The 15,344-nt window shown below is 38.8% G+C and overlaps 1 protein-coding gene across 1 annotated transcript in view; it reads left to right on the forward strand.

Moving 5' to 3' along the window:
- The window catches only part of RUNX3 (RUNX family transcription factor 3), a 96,285-nt gene that overhangs the window by 18,874 nt on the left and 62,067 nt on the right, over positions 1-15,344 (forward strand). Inside the window, 1 exon segment of the mRNA XM_032228069.1 lies at positions 5,195-5,305. Within this exon segment, the coding sequence (XP_032083960.1) occupies positions 5,195-5,305 (111 nt within the window).

A 15,344-nucleotide genomic window follows, 5' to 3' on the forward strand; every position in this document is an offset into this window, starting at 1 on the left:
TTTGCATAGAGTTCCAAGCATGAACCCAGCTCCATCGAACTTGATTCTTGAATTCATTAGAAGCCCCCACTTGGGTCTCCATGTCTGGGCTGAGAAATTACAGTAGTCTTGACTCCTTTGATTTCAATTTTTCTCTCTTCGACTTCCACCAAGCTTAGAAAAAAGGCGGCAGATAGTGGGGTTGGGGGAGGTGTGGTAAACATCTTTGTCCTCTGTTGCAGGCGAGCTTTTGATCAAACCTCTATAAAGCTCATTAAAATATTTTCATACATGGGACAGTTTCTTTTCTTTTTTTAGAAAAATTGGTAATGATTTAGGGTCCCACCCTCCTGTATGGAATATTTTAGATTGGAAATGGGACTGCATGAGCTGCATATTTGAATGCATCCCTCCTTCCATTAATTAACTCCTTCCATGCTGGAAGTCAGGGAGAAATTGAAGGCAAATGAGGTCCAGGCAGAAGAAGAACATCATGGCTTCAAAACCTAAGGGACTGGTTAGGAGAAAACTCAGCAGCACTTTTTCATCTGGCTGTTGACAAAAATGGATTGCCAACATGATTGCCAACGTCCAATGATGGATATGGCACAAGAAGAAGAATGCTGGAAGTCAGATTCTGGATTGAGATTTGAAACCTTCTCTTCTTCTAGTTATGATCGTTTTAATCCCGGAACCCACCACTGCTGAGAAACTGGTGGCCGTGGATGAAACCCAACTCTAGCAAGATATTAACACTTGGTCCTCAATTCATTTAGCAATAGCAATAGCACTTAGACTTATACCGCTTCATAGTGCTTTTACAGCCCTCTCTAAGCAGTTTACAGAGTCAGCCTCTTGCCCCCAACAATCTACATCCTCATTTTACCCACCTCATAAGGATCAAAGGCTGAGTCAACCTTGAGCTTGGTGAGATTCGAACTGCCAGATTACAGGCAGCCAGCAGTCAGGAGAAGTAGCCTGCAGTACCACTTCTAACCACTGCGCCACCGCAGCTCAAAACTAACCAGTCCTCATTATCAACTTCTTCTGTTTGACCACAATCCCTGGTTTGCCAGCCAGTCTGGCTTTAATTCCACCTCCAACCGGCAGTGGCTGAGTATCTATTCAGCAAAGAGGCCGCGATTATGTGGTTTGAAGACAGGGTTTAGGAACTCAATTGCCTTCAGATTCATCAGAGCTCTCCTTGTTCTGAAGGTAGAGAAGGTTTCCTGATGACTCCGGGGCACTTTCCTCACATTTGCAGTTGAAACGTTTAAGAAAGACCTATGTGTACACCTGGAAACCACAAAGCCACAGAAATGAAAACCATCTTGGAAGATGAGTCAGACATCTGGAATTTGCTGAGCTCCCTGTCAAACATGGAGGGGGTCGTCCAGGAAAAATGAAAGAAGCAGTATTTCTCAATCAGGACTGGTTTCCGGGGGGGTGGACTTCAACTCCAAGAATTCCCCAGCCAGCCTGCTGGCTGGGGAATTCTAGGAGTTGAAGTCCACACGTCAGAAACCGGTCCAGGTTAAGAAACGTGTGGTAGAGCATAAATTCGGAATGAATGCCCTTTCAATCAAAACATTTCTAGATGAGGATCTAGCGCTGCAAAGAATGTCCTACTCATTTATTTAAGGTATCCTCATCTATATTATATAATGAAAGACCAAGAAGAAACAGTCACATTCTTGTGGGGTAGAAGAAATTCATAAAAACGGAAGTTTTCCATACATAAAAAGGAGTATTATGAGCATTATGTTTTATTCAGTGGGGAAATCTCTGGCTCCGCTAATGTAATAAAAACATTCCTCATCCCAGCTCATATTTGTTAAATAAAATCCTCAGCATTAATTTTGGAAATGAAGAAATAATATGTTTTCTTTGACCCAAAACAAATTCCTCTAACTGTCATATACAGCAGAAATGAAAATCAAGATCCGAAAAGAGGGGTTGGATAATATATAATAATAACAAAACAACACAACAACCAAACAAATATATATAAAATAATAAAATTAAAAAATAAAATTAATCAATAAAGAAAATATAAATAAAAATAATATAATAAATATAAAATATAAATAATAACATAAATAATATAAATATAAAATAATAAAATATAGAATAATAAAATAATAAAATAATAAATAATAATAAAAATATAAAAATAATAAATAATAAATAATAAAATAATAAAATAATAAAATAATAAAATAATAAAATAATATAAAATAATAAAATAATAAAATATAAAAAAAAAAATAAATAAAAAAATAAAATATAAAATAATAAAAAAATAAAAATAAAATAATAATAAATATAAAATAAAAATAAAATAAATAATAAAATAATAAAATAATAAATAAAATAATAATAATAAATAATAAAAATAATAAAAAACACACTAACACACTAACACAATAACACAATAAAATAAAATAAAAATAAAATAACAATAAAATAAATAATAAAATAATAAAATATAAATAATAAAAATAAATATAAAATAATAAATAATAAATAATAAAATAATAAAATAAAATAATAAAATAATAAAATAATAAAATAAAAATATAAAATAATAAAATAATAAAATAATAAAATAATAATAATAAATAAAAAATAAAATAAAATAATAATAAATAAAATAAAATAATAAAATAAATATAATAATAAATAATAATAATAATAAAATAACACACGAACACACTAACACACTAACACACTAACACAATAACACAATAAAATAAAATAATAAAATAAATAACAATACAAATAAATAATAAAATATAATAATAATAATAATAAAATAATAAAATAATAAAATAATAAATAATAAAATAATAAAATAATAAAAATAAAATAATAAAATAATAAAATAATAAATAATAAATAATAAAATATAAAATAATAAATAATAAAATAATAAAATAATAAAATAAAATAATAATAAAATAAAATAAAATAAAATAAAATAATAAAATAAATAGTAATAATAAAATAAATAAAAATCTGAACAGAATTAATTGGAGATAAGAGATATTGGCAATCTAATACCATGATTCAAATTAAACTCAGCTAACATATATATTTAGGGAAACACGTTTCACCTAAGAAAGACACAAATTTTGAAACAGTCTAACATGGATGGATGTAAAAACTGGGTCAATTTTACAATTTGATAGATAATTTAGAATCACACCAAAATATATCCTGACAAATGAAACGGCAACACATTTTTGGGGTTTGTGTAGAGTTTTAACTTAGATTTGGAAAACCTTTATTGCACAAATCACAGAATTTTATTATTTTAAAAAAGTTTGTGATAAAATTTAGTGGCATTGTGTAGAAAACCACAGGGGATGGCCTCTTAGCTTGGGGCTGTTTTACTTTCTGGTGCGGATTTAATGTGATGTGGTTTGAATTTGTTCATTTTTGCTTGTATTTGTTGGTTGAATATTATCCAAATCCTTGTGGGATTGGAGCAAATTATAAGGACAAATAGACATATAGACAGACAGAATTACATCTTGGGGCTAAACAATAAATGTTGAAATTATAACCTTGAGGGAAAGATACTTTTCATGTTAGCAAATATTAGAGAAATGCTGATTAGAATATTATTATTACCAGTAAACTGAAAGGATAAGCGGGTGCACATTAACCCTAAATTTGATGGAGTTATTACTTATGGGGGTATTGGAGTTATTGGTTATGTTAAAAGTAATATTTTTATCAAAAGATAATGAGATGGCTATTTATCTATTTACAGCACCTTTTTATCGAGTGGTTCAAATGAGAAAATGTACCTCTTCTCTATTGAAATATGTTTTTGTTTTAATCTTGGCTTTATTATTTTTACACATACTCAAGACATGAGCATATCCCACACACCTTCCTCTTCCTATTTTCCCCACAACAACCCTGTGAGGTGGGTTGGGCTGAGAAAGAAAATGAGCAGGTTAACTCTCTCAGTTGACTTTCATGGCATAGTCAGGACTGAACTCATGGTCTCTTGCTTTCTAGTCTGGCGTCTTAACCACTAGACCAAAGCAGCTCTCAGCTCAGTGATGATTTTTGAGAGCTCAGCACATGGGAAACTGCAGTAAGACCCAGAGAAGGCCATAGCTTAATCATACATTGACAAAATGGACTTTCTATACAGTATTATACTTTGGAACAGCACCAGATTCAATGCAGACACTGGTAGTCCTCAACTTAAAACATTTAGTGACTGTTCAAAGTTACAACGCCCTGAAAAAAATGAGTTTCACAGTGTTGGCTCTTGCAGCATCCCCGTGATCCTTGACCAGAATTCGGGATGCTTGGCAACTGACTCATATTTATAACATTTGCAGTGTCCTGGGGTCAGATGATCACTTTTTGGTGGACCTCAAGTCAGATTCACTTAACGACTATGTTACTAATTTAACAACTGCCATGAATCACTTAACAACTGTGGTTAGAAAAAGTCGTAAAATGGGAGAAATTCACCTAACAACCATCTTGCTTAGCAACAGAAATGTTGGGCTTAAATTGTGGTTGTAATTTGAGGACTATGTGTACAGGATTTGACAATGCTGAGAGTCACTTTGGTGTAGTGATTAAAGGTACCAGACTAATAACCAGGAGATGGTGAGTTCTAGTCCTTCCTTAGACACAAAGTCAGCCAGGTGACCTTGGGCCATTCCTTCTCTCTCAGCCCTAGGAAGAACAGGTAAGGCAAAACCACTTTAAAAGTCCTGCCAACAAAACTGCAGGGACTTGTCCAGGAAGTCACTGGGCATCAAGTCTGATCAAAGGCATTCCTGCCCACCCCCCCAAAAAATAAGAACGTTGTGTGACTGTTCATGTGTACACAAGGTTAGCAAATACCTCAATACATACAGTTGAAATAGCATTGTTCAATGTTGAGCTTATTGTAAGATTTATAGGGACACACGTGATTGATAGTGTGTCCTTCTAGATGTCAGCTTGAGAATCAAAATTGTCAACAAGAAGGTCTCAGTTTCAGATCTGCTTGGAAATGCAACATGGATGGGTAACTTCTCTAGGAAGAACAGGAATTTTGTTAGTCTATCCTGTTTTGTTACGGTTTTGTTTTTGTGTTTAAATAGAACTATGTACTTTACTTAAGAGGATACCATCAGTTTCTGAATTCATGCAGCCTTTCCCCCCTCTGATTTCCTCTCTTGCTATTTCTTTAAAGGAACAAGCTTTACCGCTGACCATCACAGTCCTTCACCCAACCCTACTCAGGTCGCTACATATCACCGGGCCATTAAAGTGACCGTCGATGGCCCCGGGAACCAAGAAGTAAGTGAACTCTTATTTTCAGAAGAAATTGGTGTCTATTCTCATATGTTCACTCTCTGCGTCTATCCTCTTGGTCGCCAAATTGAATCACGTGGATGTTGCTTGACAGATGTCATTGCTGAAATGTTGAAACGCGCTTCTCGTTGTGGGTATTTCTGAGACCACCACCATCATAATCTCCAATGGAGGGTCCTGCTGGGGGAGGAAATGCAACCAGGGTGGCCAGTCGGAAACCAATGAATTTGGTGGGATGTACCCAATTCAGTGGTTGGGATTTGGTTGGGATGCAGCAGAATGTAGGATGGGAGAGGAAAAGAAGCGGAGGTTGTTCTGGACTTATGACCATAACTAAGGTCAGAATTTTCATTGCTAAGCAAGTTGGTTGTTCAATGAGTCATGCCCGATTTTATGACCTTTTTTTTTTGCCTGCCTGTTAAGTCAATCACTTAAGTGAATCTGTCTTCCCCCATTGACTTTGTTTGTTGGAAGCCAACTGGGAAGGTCACAAATAGCAATCACATGACCCCAGGATCCTGCAGTTATCAGAAGTATATGCTGGTTCCCAAGCACGGCAAATTTTGATGCATCATTGTGGGATGCTGCAATTGGTATAAGTGTGAGGACAGGTCGTCAGTCACATTTCTAAGTGCTGTTGTAAATTTGAATGGTCACTAAATGAATGGTTGTAAGTTGAGGACTTATGGGTATGCTTTAAACATTGATGCAGATAGGTAGTTTTAAACCAGGTTTGGCAGGAGTGAAGGCTTAAGCTGCAAGGACTTCTGAATCGCATTATCCATCAGTGCACAACGTTGTTATCCAGAATACCTGTGCAGAATTGTGAATCTCACAGAAATGATCATGGGAGCCCTAAAATGATTTTAGTTTGGCTTGATAGGCAGGTGGGTCCCCAAGAAAGCTGCCCCTTGTGTGTGGGGGTGGAATAGGACATTCTGGCCATGACTATGTTGTGTATTGCTGTTTTGTAGTCTCCTCCAAAGCATGACTTGCATACCTTTTTCCAAAAGGCAACTCACTCTTGAATGTTGCATCTCACAGAACACAGAATAGCAGAGTTGGAAGGGACTTTGGAGGTCTTCTAGTCGGGCAGGAAAGTATACTATTTCAGACAAATGGCTGTCCGATCTGTTCTTTAAAACCTCCAGTGTTGGAGCACCCACAACTTCTGGAGGCAAGCTGTTCCACGATTATTGTTCTCACTGTCGGGAAATTTCTCCTTAGCTCCTTGGTTGCTTTTCTCCTTGCTTCTTGTCCTGTGTTCGGGTGCTTTGGAGAATAGCTTGACTCCCGCCTTAAATAATCTTGGGCCTGTGAAGGTTTACATTTAAAACTGAGTTCTCATGTTTGCAATTTTTTCAAAAGTTTCCTAATGCTCTTCTTGCGAATAAGCAGCACTTTGTGAAAGAAGGCTGAAAATGTATTAATTAACTTGTTCTGGGGTTAGAAAAGAATATTCTGTTTTTCAAAATGTATTTTAAAATGTTTTTCATTCTCTGTTCATCCAACATGTTTAACTAGATCAGTTACAAAACATGGCAGCTGCAGATAAAACATGGGCTAGAGTGAATCTTGGTTAATTTTCTTGTAGTTTAAAGAGCTGTGCTAACACTTTGATTGAATTTTGATTAAGCAATTATTAAGTCTACAAATCTGACACTAGGGCTAAACAGCAGTCCTGTAGCACCTTCTCTGACTCACAATGTTATTAAAAAGTATATGCTTTCATACATCAGATAAATTTTATCAAACTCCTGATTTGTTTTGCCCTCCTAGACTAACAGAGCTCTCCTATGTAAATCCAAGCTGAATATGTTGTGTGAATGCAGCGTCTGTGTTGTGAATTCAAGGAAAATTGATTGTTGTATACCACCCAGAGTTGTCTTTGGTGAGATGGGCAGCCATGCAAATTGATTGAAACATTATGAATGAAACCATAGGGGTGGGTAAAGTCATCAGTTCCCTGTTAAAACTTAGTCGAGCTCAATCTCCAGAACTGAATTCTATTACTTTAGAGCAGGAAAGATGGAATAGCAAAAACTAAATTTATGATATCCACCAAGGTGTGTTCAGCATAAGCAGTGTGTTTGTTCCCCTGATTGTATTAATGCTCAATGCCTGTTCTAAGCAATAAAGTTGTTATATTTACCCAAGTTTGGTTTTGCTTTGGAGAAATTTCACTAAAAGTTGAGTTTGCTTATCAATATTGATGTGATTTTTATATATTAAAAACTCTGTTGCTACCTTCAAAAAGAGTGTCAGCACAGCTAACCAGGTTACTTACACAAATCAGTGGAACGGTAACAAAAAATAATTGCCATGTATCACAAAAAATCTCTAGAGCATCAGCTACCATCCATAGGAAAATCCCAAACTTTAATAAGCTTAGCGAAATCATGGAAGCCAAGCTTGTTGAAAAAAATAATATTTTCAGTTACCTGCAGCACATAACATTCACCCACAAGGATATTATTGTCATGAGGCAGAGAGTTCCATGGTCAGAGTTCTGCCACAGAGGCAGGGGTGTTGTGTGTGGCCACCAGGGAGATGAGGACTCCAGAACTTGCAAGATGAACCAAGTTTGCAAAGTTAAAGAGCTAAAAGCAGGATAGCTTCAGTACATACAATTGTTCTGACTAGGAATCTCATCACCCCAGGTAGCATGGTGACGGTTGATGGGATTGGTAGTGCAAAACATTTGTCTGGAGCCTTAAAAACAATGAAAATTGGCTTCTTCCAGCTCTCTCTTCAGAAATCAGGAAAACATTATTGTTTAGCCCACCTTTTTTACTTTTCAGACCACATTTATTTTCTTTCTTTCATTTGCTTCTTTCTTTCTTTCTCTCTTGCTTTCAGTTTTCTCTCTCCTTCTTTCATTTACTTTATTTTCTCTCTTGCTTTCATTTGCCCTTTTTTCTTGCTTTCATTGCTTTTTCTTATTCTCTTTCTTTCTTTCTTTCATTTTCTTTCTTTTCTTTCATTAGCTTTTTTCATTTGCTCTTTCTCTTTCTTCTTTCTTTCCTTCCTTCCTTCCTTCCTTCCTTCCCTCTTTCCCTCTTTCCTCTTTCAGTTTCCTTCCTTTCCTCTCCTCTGTTCATTTCACTTCCAGAGTGAAATTACTGTCGCGTTCTCCTCCCTTGGCCATTCTTACCTGGGAAATGGAGTGGGGAGGTGTACATTCCCAAGTTAAGGCATTTAGCATGTAGTGTGACTCAACCAAGGGTTGCCATGCAGGACTCAGCTAAGGCAGGGAAGGTTTGTTGGACATCGATTAAAGGCCATTGACCTACCTACATCTGCATTTGGAGTTCATCGCCGCCCCCGAGTAAAGGCATTTAGCATAATTATAAACGAAGGCCCAGCTTATGTAGTGAATCATCCTCAACTCCTCTTCTGCATTTCAACAGAGGACGGAAATTAAAGATTTCTGTGATAGGGCTGATTAGATGCTGGATGTGAGATTTGCCAGTTCTAATTTGACAAGTTTTCTGACAGTTTAAACTTGTGGGTGAATTATCTGTATCTTTATATGCCAGGTTTTTTCCCCTCCTCCCCACCTTTCGTGTCTCTCTACAGACTGAAATTTTGCAATTGGCTCTAGAACAGGACTTTTGGGAGGCAGCAGCAACCACACCCGACAAAAAGAAATCGAGAAGCCTCTGTGGTTGCAGCAATGAGCCAGATCCACACATGCATGTAAATCACATACCCAAAAGTTCCTCTGTTTGATTCCTCGAATTGCTGTTTTCAGGCAAACGAAACTCGGTATTTGAAAAGGGTATATTTTCATGACATCATATGTACTGGAGAGGGTCACTTGGGACCATCTAGCTCAGGGGTCCCCAAACTTGGCATCTTTAAGACTTGTGGACTTCAACTCCTGGAGAGTCCGCAAGTCTTAAAGTTGTCAAGGTTTGAAGATCTCTGATCTAGCTCATCTGGTCTTCCCTACACAGGAATCCAAATTCAAGGACCCCTGATAGATCACAGTCCAAATTCCTCTTGCACATGCCCAGTGAACTGAAGGTCACACTCCTTTGATCCTCACTTCTACAGTTGAACTTGGACTTTCCCCCCCAACTTTCAATCAGAATTTGTCTTCCATAACTTAAATCAATGTCCTCCATTTTGCAGGTCAAACATTCTTCTATGGATCACCTTCATTCCTTACATTTTTTTTTAAAATTGGCATCATAGCCCTCCTCTTCACTCAGGGGTGAATCCACTTACCTTTGTTACCAGGAAACCCTGATTTCTAGGTAATATAAATCACCCGCACAGCTGATCGTCGATAAAAACTGGTTCTCCCAAACCAGTAGCATTTTTTTTACTACCGGTTTGGGCAAAGAGCTGGCATCTTTGCTACCAGTTCGGGCAAACTGGTCCAAACCGGTAGCAGTCAACAGTAACAGAGTTGGAAGTACCTTAGAGGTCATCTAGCCCAACCTCCTGCACACGCAGGAGACCTGTGCTAGGGTTTTGAACCGTAGAACTACCGACCTTTCTGATCGCAAACTCAGTGTCTTAGCCACTGAACCACCTAGTCAGGCTAGTATTTCACCCCTGCCCTCACTCTATCCATTTCTTCTCATTTCTCTTGCAGGATTTGGTGGAAGTTCCTGGTATCATCCAGCCACATTGTGGGTGCGGGGCCACTAATCTTCCCCAACCACAAGATGGCTAAGATCAGGTTGATCTAAATGACTAGTGGGAATGGCCTCTTGTTTCCAGCCTTGGATCTCCTCAGTATCTTTCTTGATCCTCATCCAGTTGTCTGAATGCACTGTCAGATGAGTGGGTACTCACAGGGTATGGCTGAAAAATTCAAAAAGACAGCCATGGAGGGTACAATCAAAGTTCAACTGATCTTTTATTTTTATTAAGCGTGTCCTCTTGCAGAATTTTGATTGCACCATCATGGCTGCCATCTTGATATTTTTTCAACCCTAGCTGTAAACACAGCTGTGTCACTTAGTCTCAAAAACAGTCAAGATCCTTGAAGGCTGATGGATGGGTTGTTTGGCAAAAGTTAGGCAAATTCCGGTTGTCTGAATGTTCTGTCAGATCAGGGGGGGTGCTCACAGAGTATGGTTGAAAACTCAAGAAGACTTTTTCTTCTTGGGTGGTGCAATCAAATCTCCATGGTTTTTTTTAGTGTGTCACCTAGTAGAGATAGATAGATTAGATAGATAGAGTTGGAAGGGACCTTGTAGGTCATCTAGTCCAACCCCCCTCCACAACAAGGAGACCCTACACCAGTGATGGTGAACCTTTTAGTCACAGAGTGCCCAAAGTGTGCACGGGTGCCCAAATGGCAAGATGCACATGCATGGCCCGAAGACCAGCTGGCTGGTGGGAGGCGTATGCGCATGTGCGGCAGAGACCTGAAACAGAGGTGGGCGATTGGCACATGTGCCTACAGAGAGGGCTCGCTGCACCTCTGTCACACATGACATAGCTTCACCACCATTGCCCTACACCATCTCCAACAAATGGCAGTCCAATCTTCCCCTGATGAAGCCTCCGGTGATGAAGCTCCCACAACTTCTGAAGGCAAAAAAATTGATCACACCATCATGTCCCTTCATGATTTATCACACTGCCTCCGGGTTAAGAACAAAATCGATCACCTTCCTGTGGTCACTGACCAATATTAATTTCAACACCTCAATATATACCTGAGGTTAGGTAACTGTAGAATGAACCTTGTGGCAACCATATTGCACTGAAGCTATTCCTGTTTGATGTTAGATCAGCTGAGTAAAGTGTTCTATGATAGCTGGATCTGTTGTTCATAGTGATGAATTTAGCTCAGGGGTCGGCAATCTTAAACACTTGAAGAGCCATTTGGATCCGTTTCCCACAGAAAAGAAAACACCAGGAGCCACAAAAACCCTTCCCTTGCCTGACTATTTCCTGAGCGGCCACAAAACTAGTATATGTAATTGAATTAAATGTTCTGTTTTCTTCTGAACATTTTCTTTTCTTGGATTTATCCATGGTTAGCCTACCAGGGTTGAAAAGCTCAATAAATCACATGCCGGTGGGTGTTGCACATTGGCATTTGTGATACATATTTTGAGTGACAGGGAGCCGCAGCAGAGGGATGAAAGAGCCACATGCAGCTCTAGAGTCATAGGTTGCTGACCCCTGAATTTAGCTAAATGTCATTCTAGGTTTTGCCTGATAATACCTTAATTGCTTACACTTATTGGTCAACCAGGAGAGGCCAAGAACGGGTGTCTAGAGGATATTATTAAAGCCTCCAGAGAAGTCACAACAGAGGATGACATGAGCCAGTGACTCAGCAGCAGGTTCTTTCTGCAAACAGTGATATTTCTGGATTTTCCTTCCAGAGCTGCTAATGGAGAGACATCAAACAGTATGAGCATGAAAGACCTGTGGTTTCTGTGGTCGATGAGCTGTTAGAGTTACCTAGCTGGATGATGTTTTTAATGATTTCCCAACTTATTACAGAAATTCTAGAATTTGTAGAAGTTCCACTTGGGATTGGAATGTCCAGAATACTTTGCTTAAACTTAGCAAACTAGGCAACGCCCAACACATTAAAAGTATATCAGGTTTAGAAGACCATTTCGGATGGTGTTTCTCAACCTCAGCAACTTTGTGATGTGTGATCTAGAACTTCCAGGATTTCTTCCTCTAGGTGTGCCAAGGACGGGCAACCTGTGCCTTGTTTTGTAGGATGGAAAGCAACTCCTTATGAGAGAAGAACAGAAGCTTCCTTTCTGGTGCTTGTTAGGACAGGAGTCATTCTAATTTTAGTCTATGTTACAAGATAGCCAATTTGGGGTGGAAATTAGGAGACCTTTTTTGATGGTACAGTCAAATCAATAGTAAAAGGGACAATGAAAAGTGGAAGATTTCCAGAAGAGGCTGGGAAATCTTCTATTAGTGATCTCTTCTCTATTTCTTTGGATGTCCTACATCCAAGCAGTTGGGTAGAATGAAGTGCCTCGATTCGGGTGCATATGTGCCCGTTCTTTTAGTTGAACACTAAGGCATCTACCGTGCTCTTCCAAACCATATGAAATATTTTCAAATGGGAATCTGTTGCGGAATGAGACAGCTGACTCACCGTGACCAACTTGTCATGGCAATCTTTCCATGGCCAACTCACCAGGGACAACTCACCGCATACAACTTGCCATGGGACAATTCAACAATTCAATTTATTTAAAATAGTTTTAAAAATTGTATTAATTTTTTTTGTCATTCTCAGTTCATCTTGTCCTTCTTTTAGCATCTGAATGATTCAATTTCACTATTTCTTTGATATTAGTCTAAACTCTTATCCCATAGCGTGTTGGCCATGGTAAATCATTCCACGGCAAATTGGCTGCGACAAATTGGCCACAATGAATTGGATGCAGTGAGTTGACCCTGGCAAGTTGTCCAAAGAGTCATTTAGTCTGTTGAAGAAGAAACGAATGTACTGAGCCATGTGCTGAAATGATGAGGTTAATCTGAATTGTCCCAGAGAATTTTGACACGCATGTTGACCCTAAAATGTTGGATGGAAGGTGATAAGAGATACTGGCCTGAATACCTGGATATGGAAGATATACATTCACAAGTCCCTTGATGGACAACTTTGAGGAACAAGAAAGCCACGCTCCTTGTATTTCCTAGCTGGTGCCCGCTTCCTGTCCATCCTACTCTTTTTCACCTGTGCGCCTGGCTTGTAAAACCAGCCTTGGTATTGTAATCCTCCCAAGTACTTCTGGTTCCACAATAGAGAGGAAACAGGTGGGTTGGAGAAGAAGGAAGGTGATCAGCTTCTGCTCAGTGATGAAAGTAGAAAGATCCAGGTGGCCACATCGGCTTTAACAACACTTTGTGGTTTTGTTTTTTTGGCTTGGATCTGCAATCAGTTTGTTAATCTGTTAATTACACAGATTAAAATTGATTCATGTTTTCAGTTTCCTCCTCCATGGAATCTTTAAATGCCATCTCGTTTCTTTTTATTATTATTATTATTTTTATTTTTTAAGGCAGAGAGTCGATACAGGTGGCGAATGGAGCATTTATGCCTCCTAGAGAGAAACCCTCATTTATCTGAAGGCCTCCGCTTAAGTCACAGCAGGCTTGTAGGTTCAGTAGGGCAGACTTGGTTAGAGCATGGATGGAAAATATCAGTGGTAAGAACAACAACATCTTTATTGTCACTTTTACACTAATCGGCATACATTAAAATGAAATGTCATTGCATACAGCTCTTAAAGGGTCACCACCTCCAATGTACAGTACATAGGTAAAGGTAACATCTCCGTGGTCATGTGGCCAGCATGACTAAATGCCGAAGGTGCCCGGAATGCTGTTACCTTCCCACCAAAGATGGTCCCTATTTTTCTATGTGCATTTTTACATGCTTTCAAACTGTTAGGTTGGCTGAAGCTGAGACAAGTAACGGGAGCTCACTCCATTACGCGGTGCTAGGGATTCGAACTGCCAACCTTTCCAATCGACTAGCTCAGCATCTTAGCCACTGAACCACCTCATCCTGTATAGAGTACATAAACATGGCTAAAAAAACAAAAACAAATACTAAATACAAAATTATGCATATGCTCACATATATTATATGACACAGAGAAACAACACAGTCTACTTTGGATGTACATGGCGAGAAAAATGAATCTTGCAAGTTTACCAAACGGATGGCATAGCTGTAGGTTGGATTGGGAAATTGGAAAAAAAAGAGAACATTCTGAAGAAAGCAATACAGTTAGTCTTATGACTACAGTTGGGACCAGAACTTCTGTTGCTAAGTGATGTGATTGTTAAGTGAATTGTGTTTGATTTTATGATCTTTCTTGCATGGTCATTAAACAAATCTGGCTTTTCCCATTGACCAAATATGTTTTTTTCAAAAGGCTACTGGATTTTGTTTTCCCTTGAAGACTTTCTCTTCCCATCCAAGAAGCTTCTTTAGTTCTTCAGAACTGAAGAATCTCCTGGAAAAGTCACAAAGAGTGATCACATGACCCTGGGATGCTGCAATGATTGTAAATCCATGCCAGTTGCCAAACACGCAAGTTTTGATCAAGTGATCCCAGAGATGCTGCGATGGTTGTGCGAGGACCAGTCATAGGTCACTTTTCTCAACTTTGGTCATTAAATGCACAGTTGTAAGTCGAAGACTATCTGTAGTAAAATGAGATGAACATGCCCAAGAAATTATCAGGAGTTGGGTTCAAACCAAAGGAGACTTCCGCTTCATCATTGTTTTTACAGATGCTTGTAGGTGTTTCTGCTTGCCCAGCTGTTATTGGATCATCCCTTATTCAAAAGTGTCCTTTGATTGAGATGGCTGTCAGGAGCAATTCTGAATGTGGCAGTGTTCTCAGAAGGCAGTTTCCCATTCATTGTTATTAGTTGCAAAGTCATGTCCAACTTATCGCAATCCCATGGACAATGTTCCTCCAGGTCTTCCGTCCTCTACCATCCTCTGGAGTCCATTAAGCTCACACCAACTGCTTCAGTGACTCCATTCAGCCACCACATTCTCTGTTGTCCCTTTCTTCTTTTGCCCTCCATTGTTCCCAGCATTAGGCTCTTCTCCAGGGAGTCCTTCCTTCTCATTAGGTGGCCAAACTATTTGAGTTTCCTCTTCAGGATCTGGCCTTCTAAAAAGCAATCAGGGTTGATCTCCTCTAGGACTGCCGTTGGATCATCTTTCAGTTCCATTCGTAGAGTTGCTTAATAGTAATCTTTTATTTCAAGGCATCTTCTGCTACATTCAGGTCTGAATTCAACAGTGCTAAGATGGGATACCAATGCTCTAGAATAGGGGTCCTCCAACCTTTGCAACTTTAAGCCTGGAGGACTTCTGGGAGTTGAAGTTATCCAGACCTTAAAGTTGCCAAGGTGGGAGACCCCTACTCTAGAACAGGAGTCCCCAAACCCTAGTCCATGAATTGACACCAGGCTCGGCATGCCAGAACCTGGCCCATGCAAACAAGTGAAGTCCCATTGGTGGGATGCAGACAGTATGCAAAACC

This window comes from Thamnophis elegans, chromosome 12 (genome assembly GCF_009769535.1).
Source record: "Thamnophis elegans isolate rThaEle1 chromosome 12, rThaEle1.pri, whole genome shotgun sequence".
Lineage (NCBI taxonomy): Eukaryota > Metazoa > Chordata > Lepidosauria > Squamata > Colubridae > Thamnophis > Thamnophis elegans.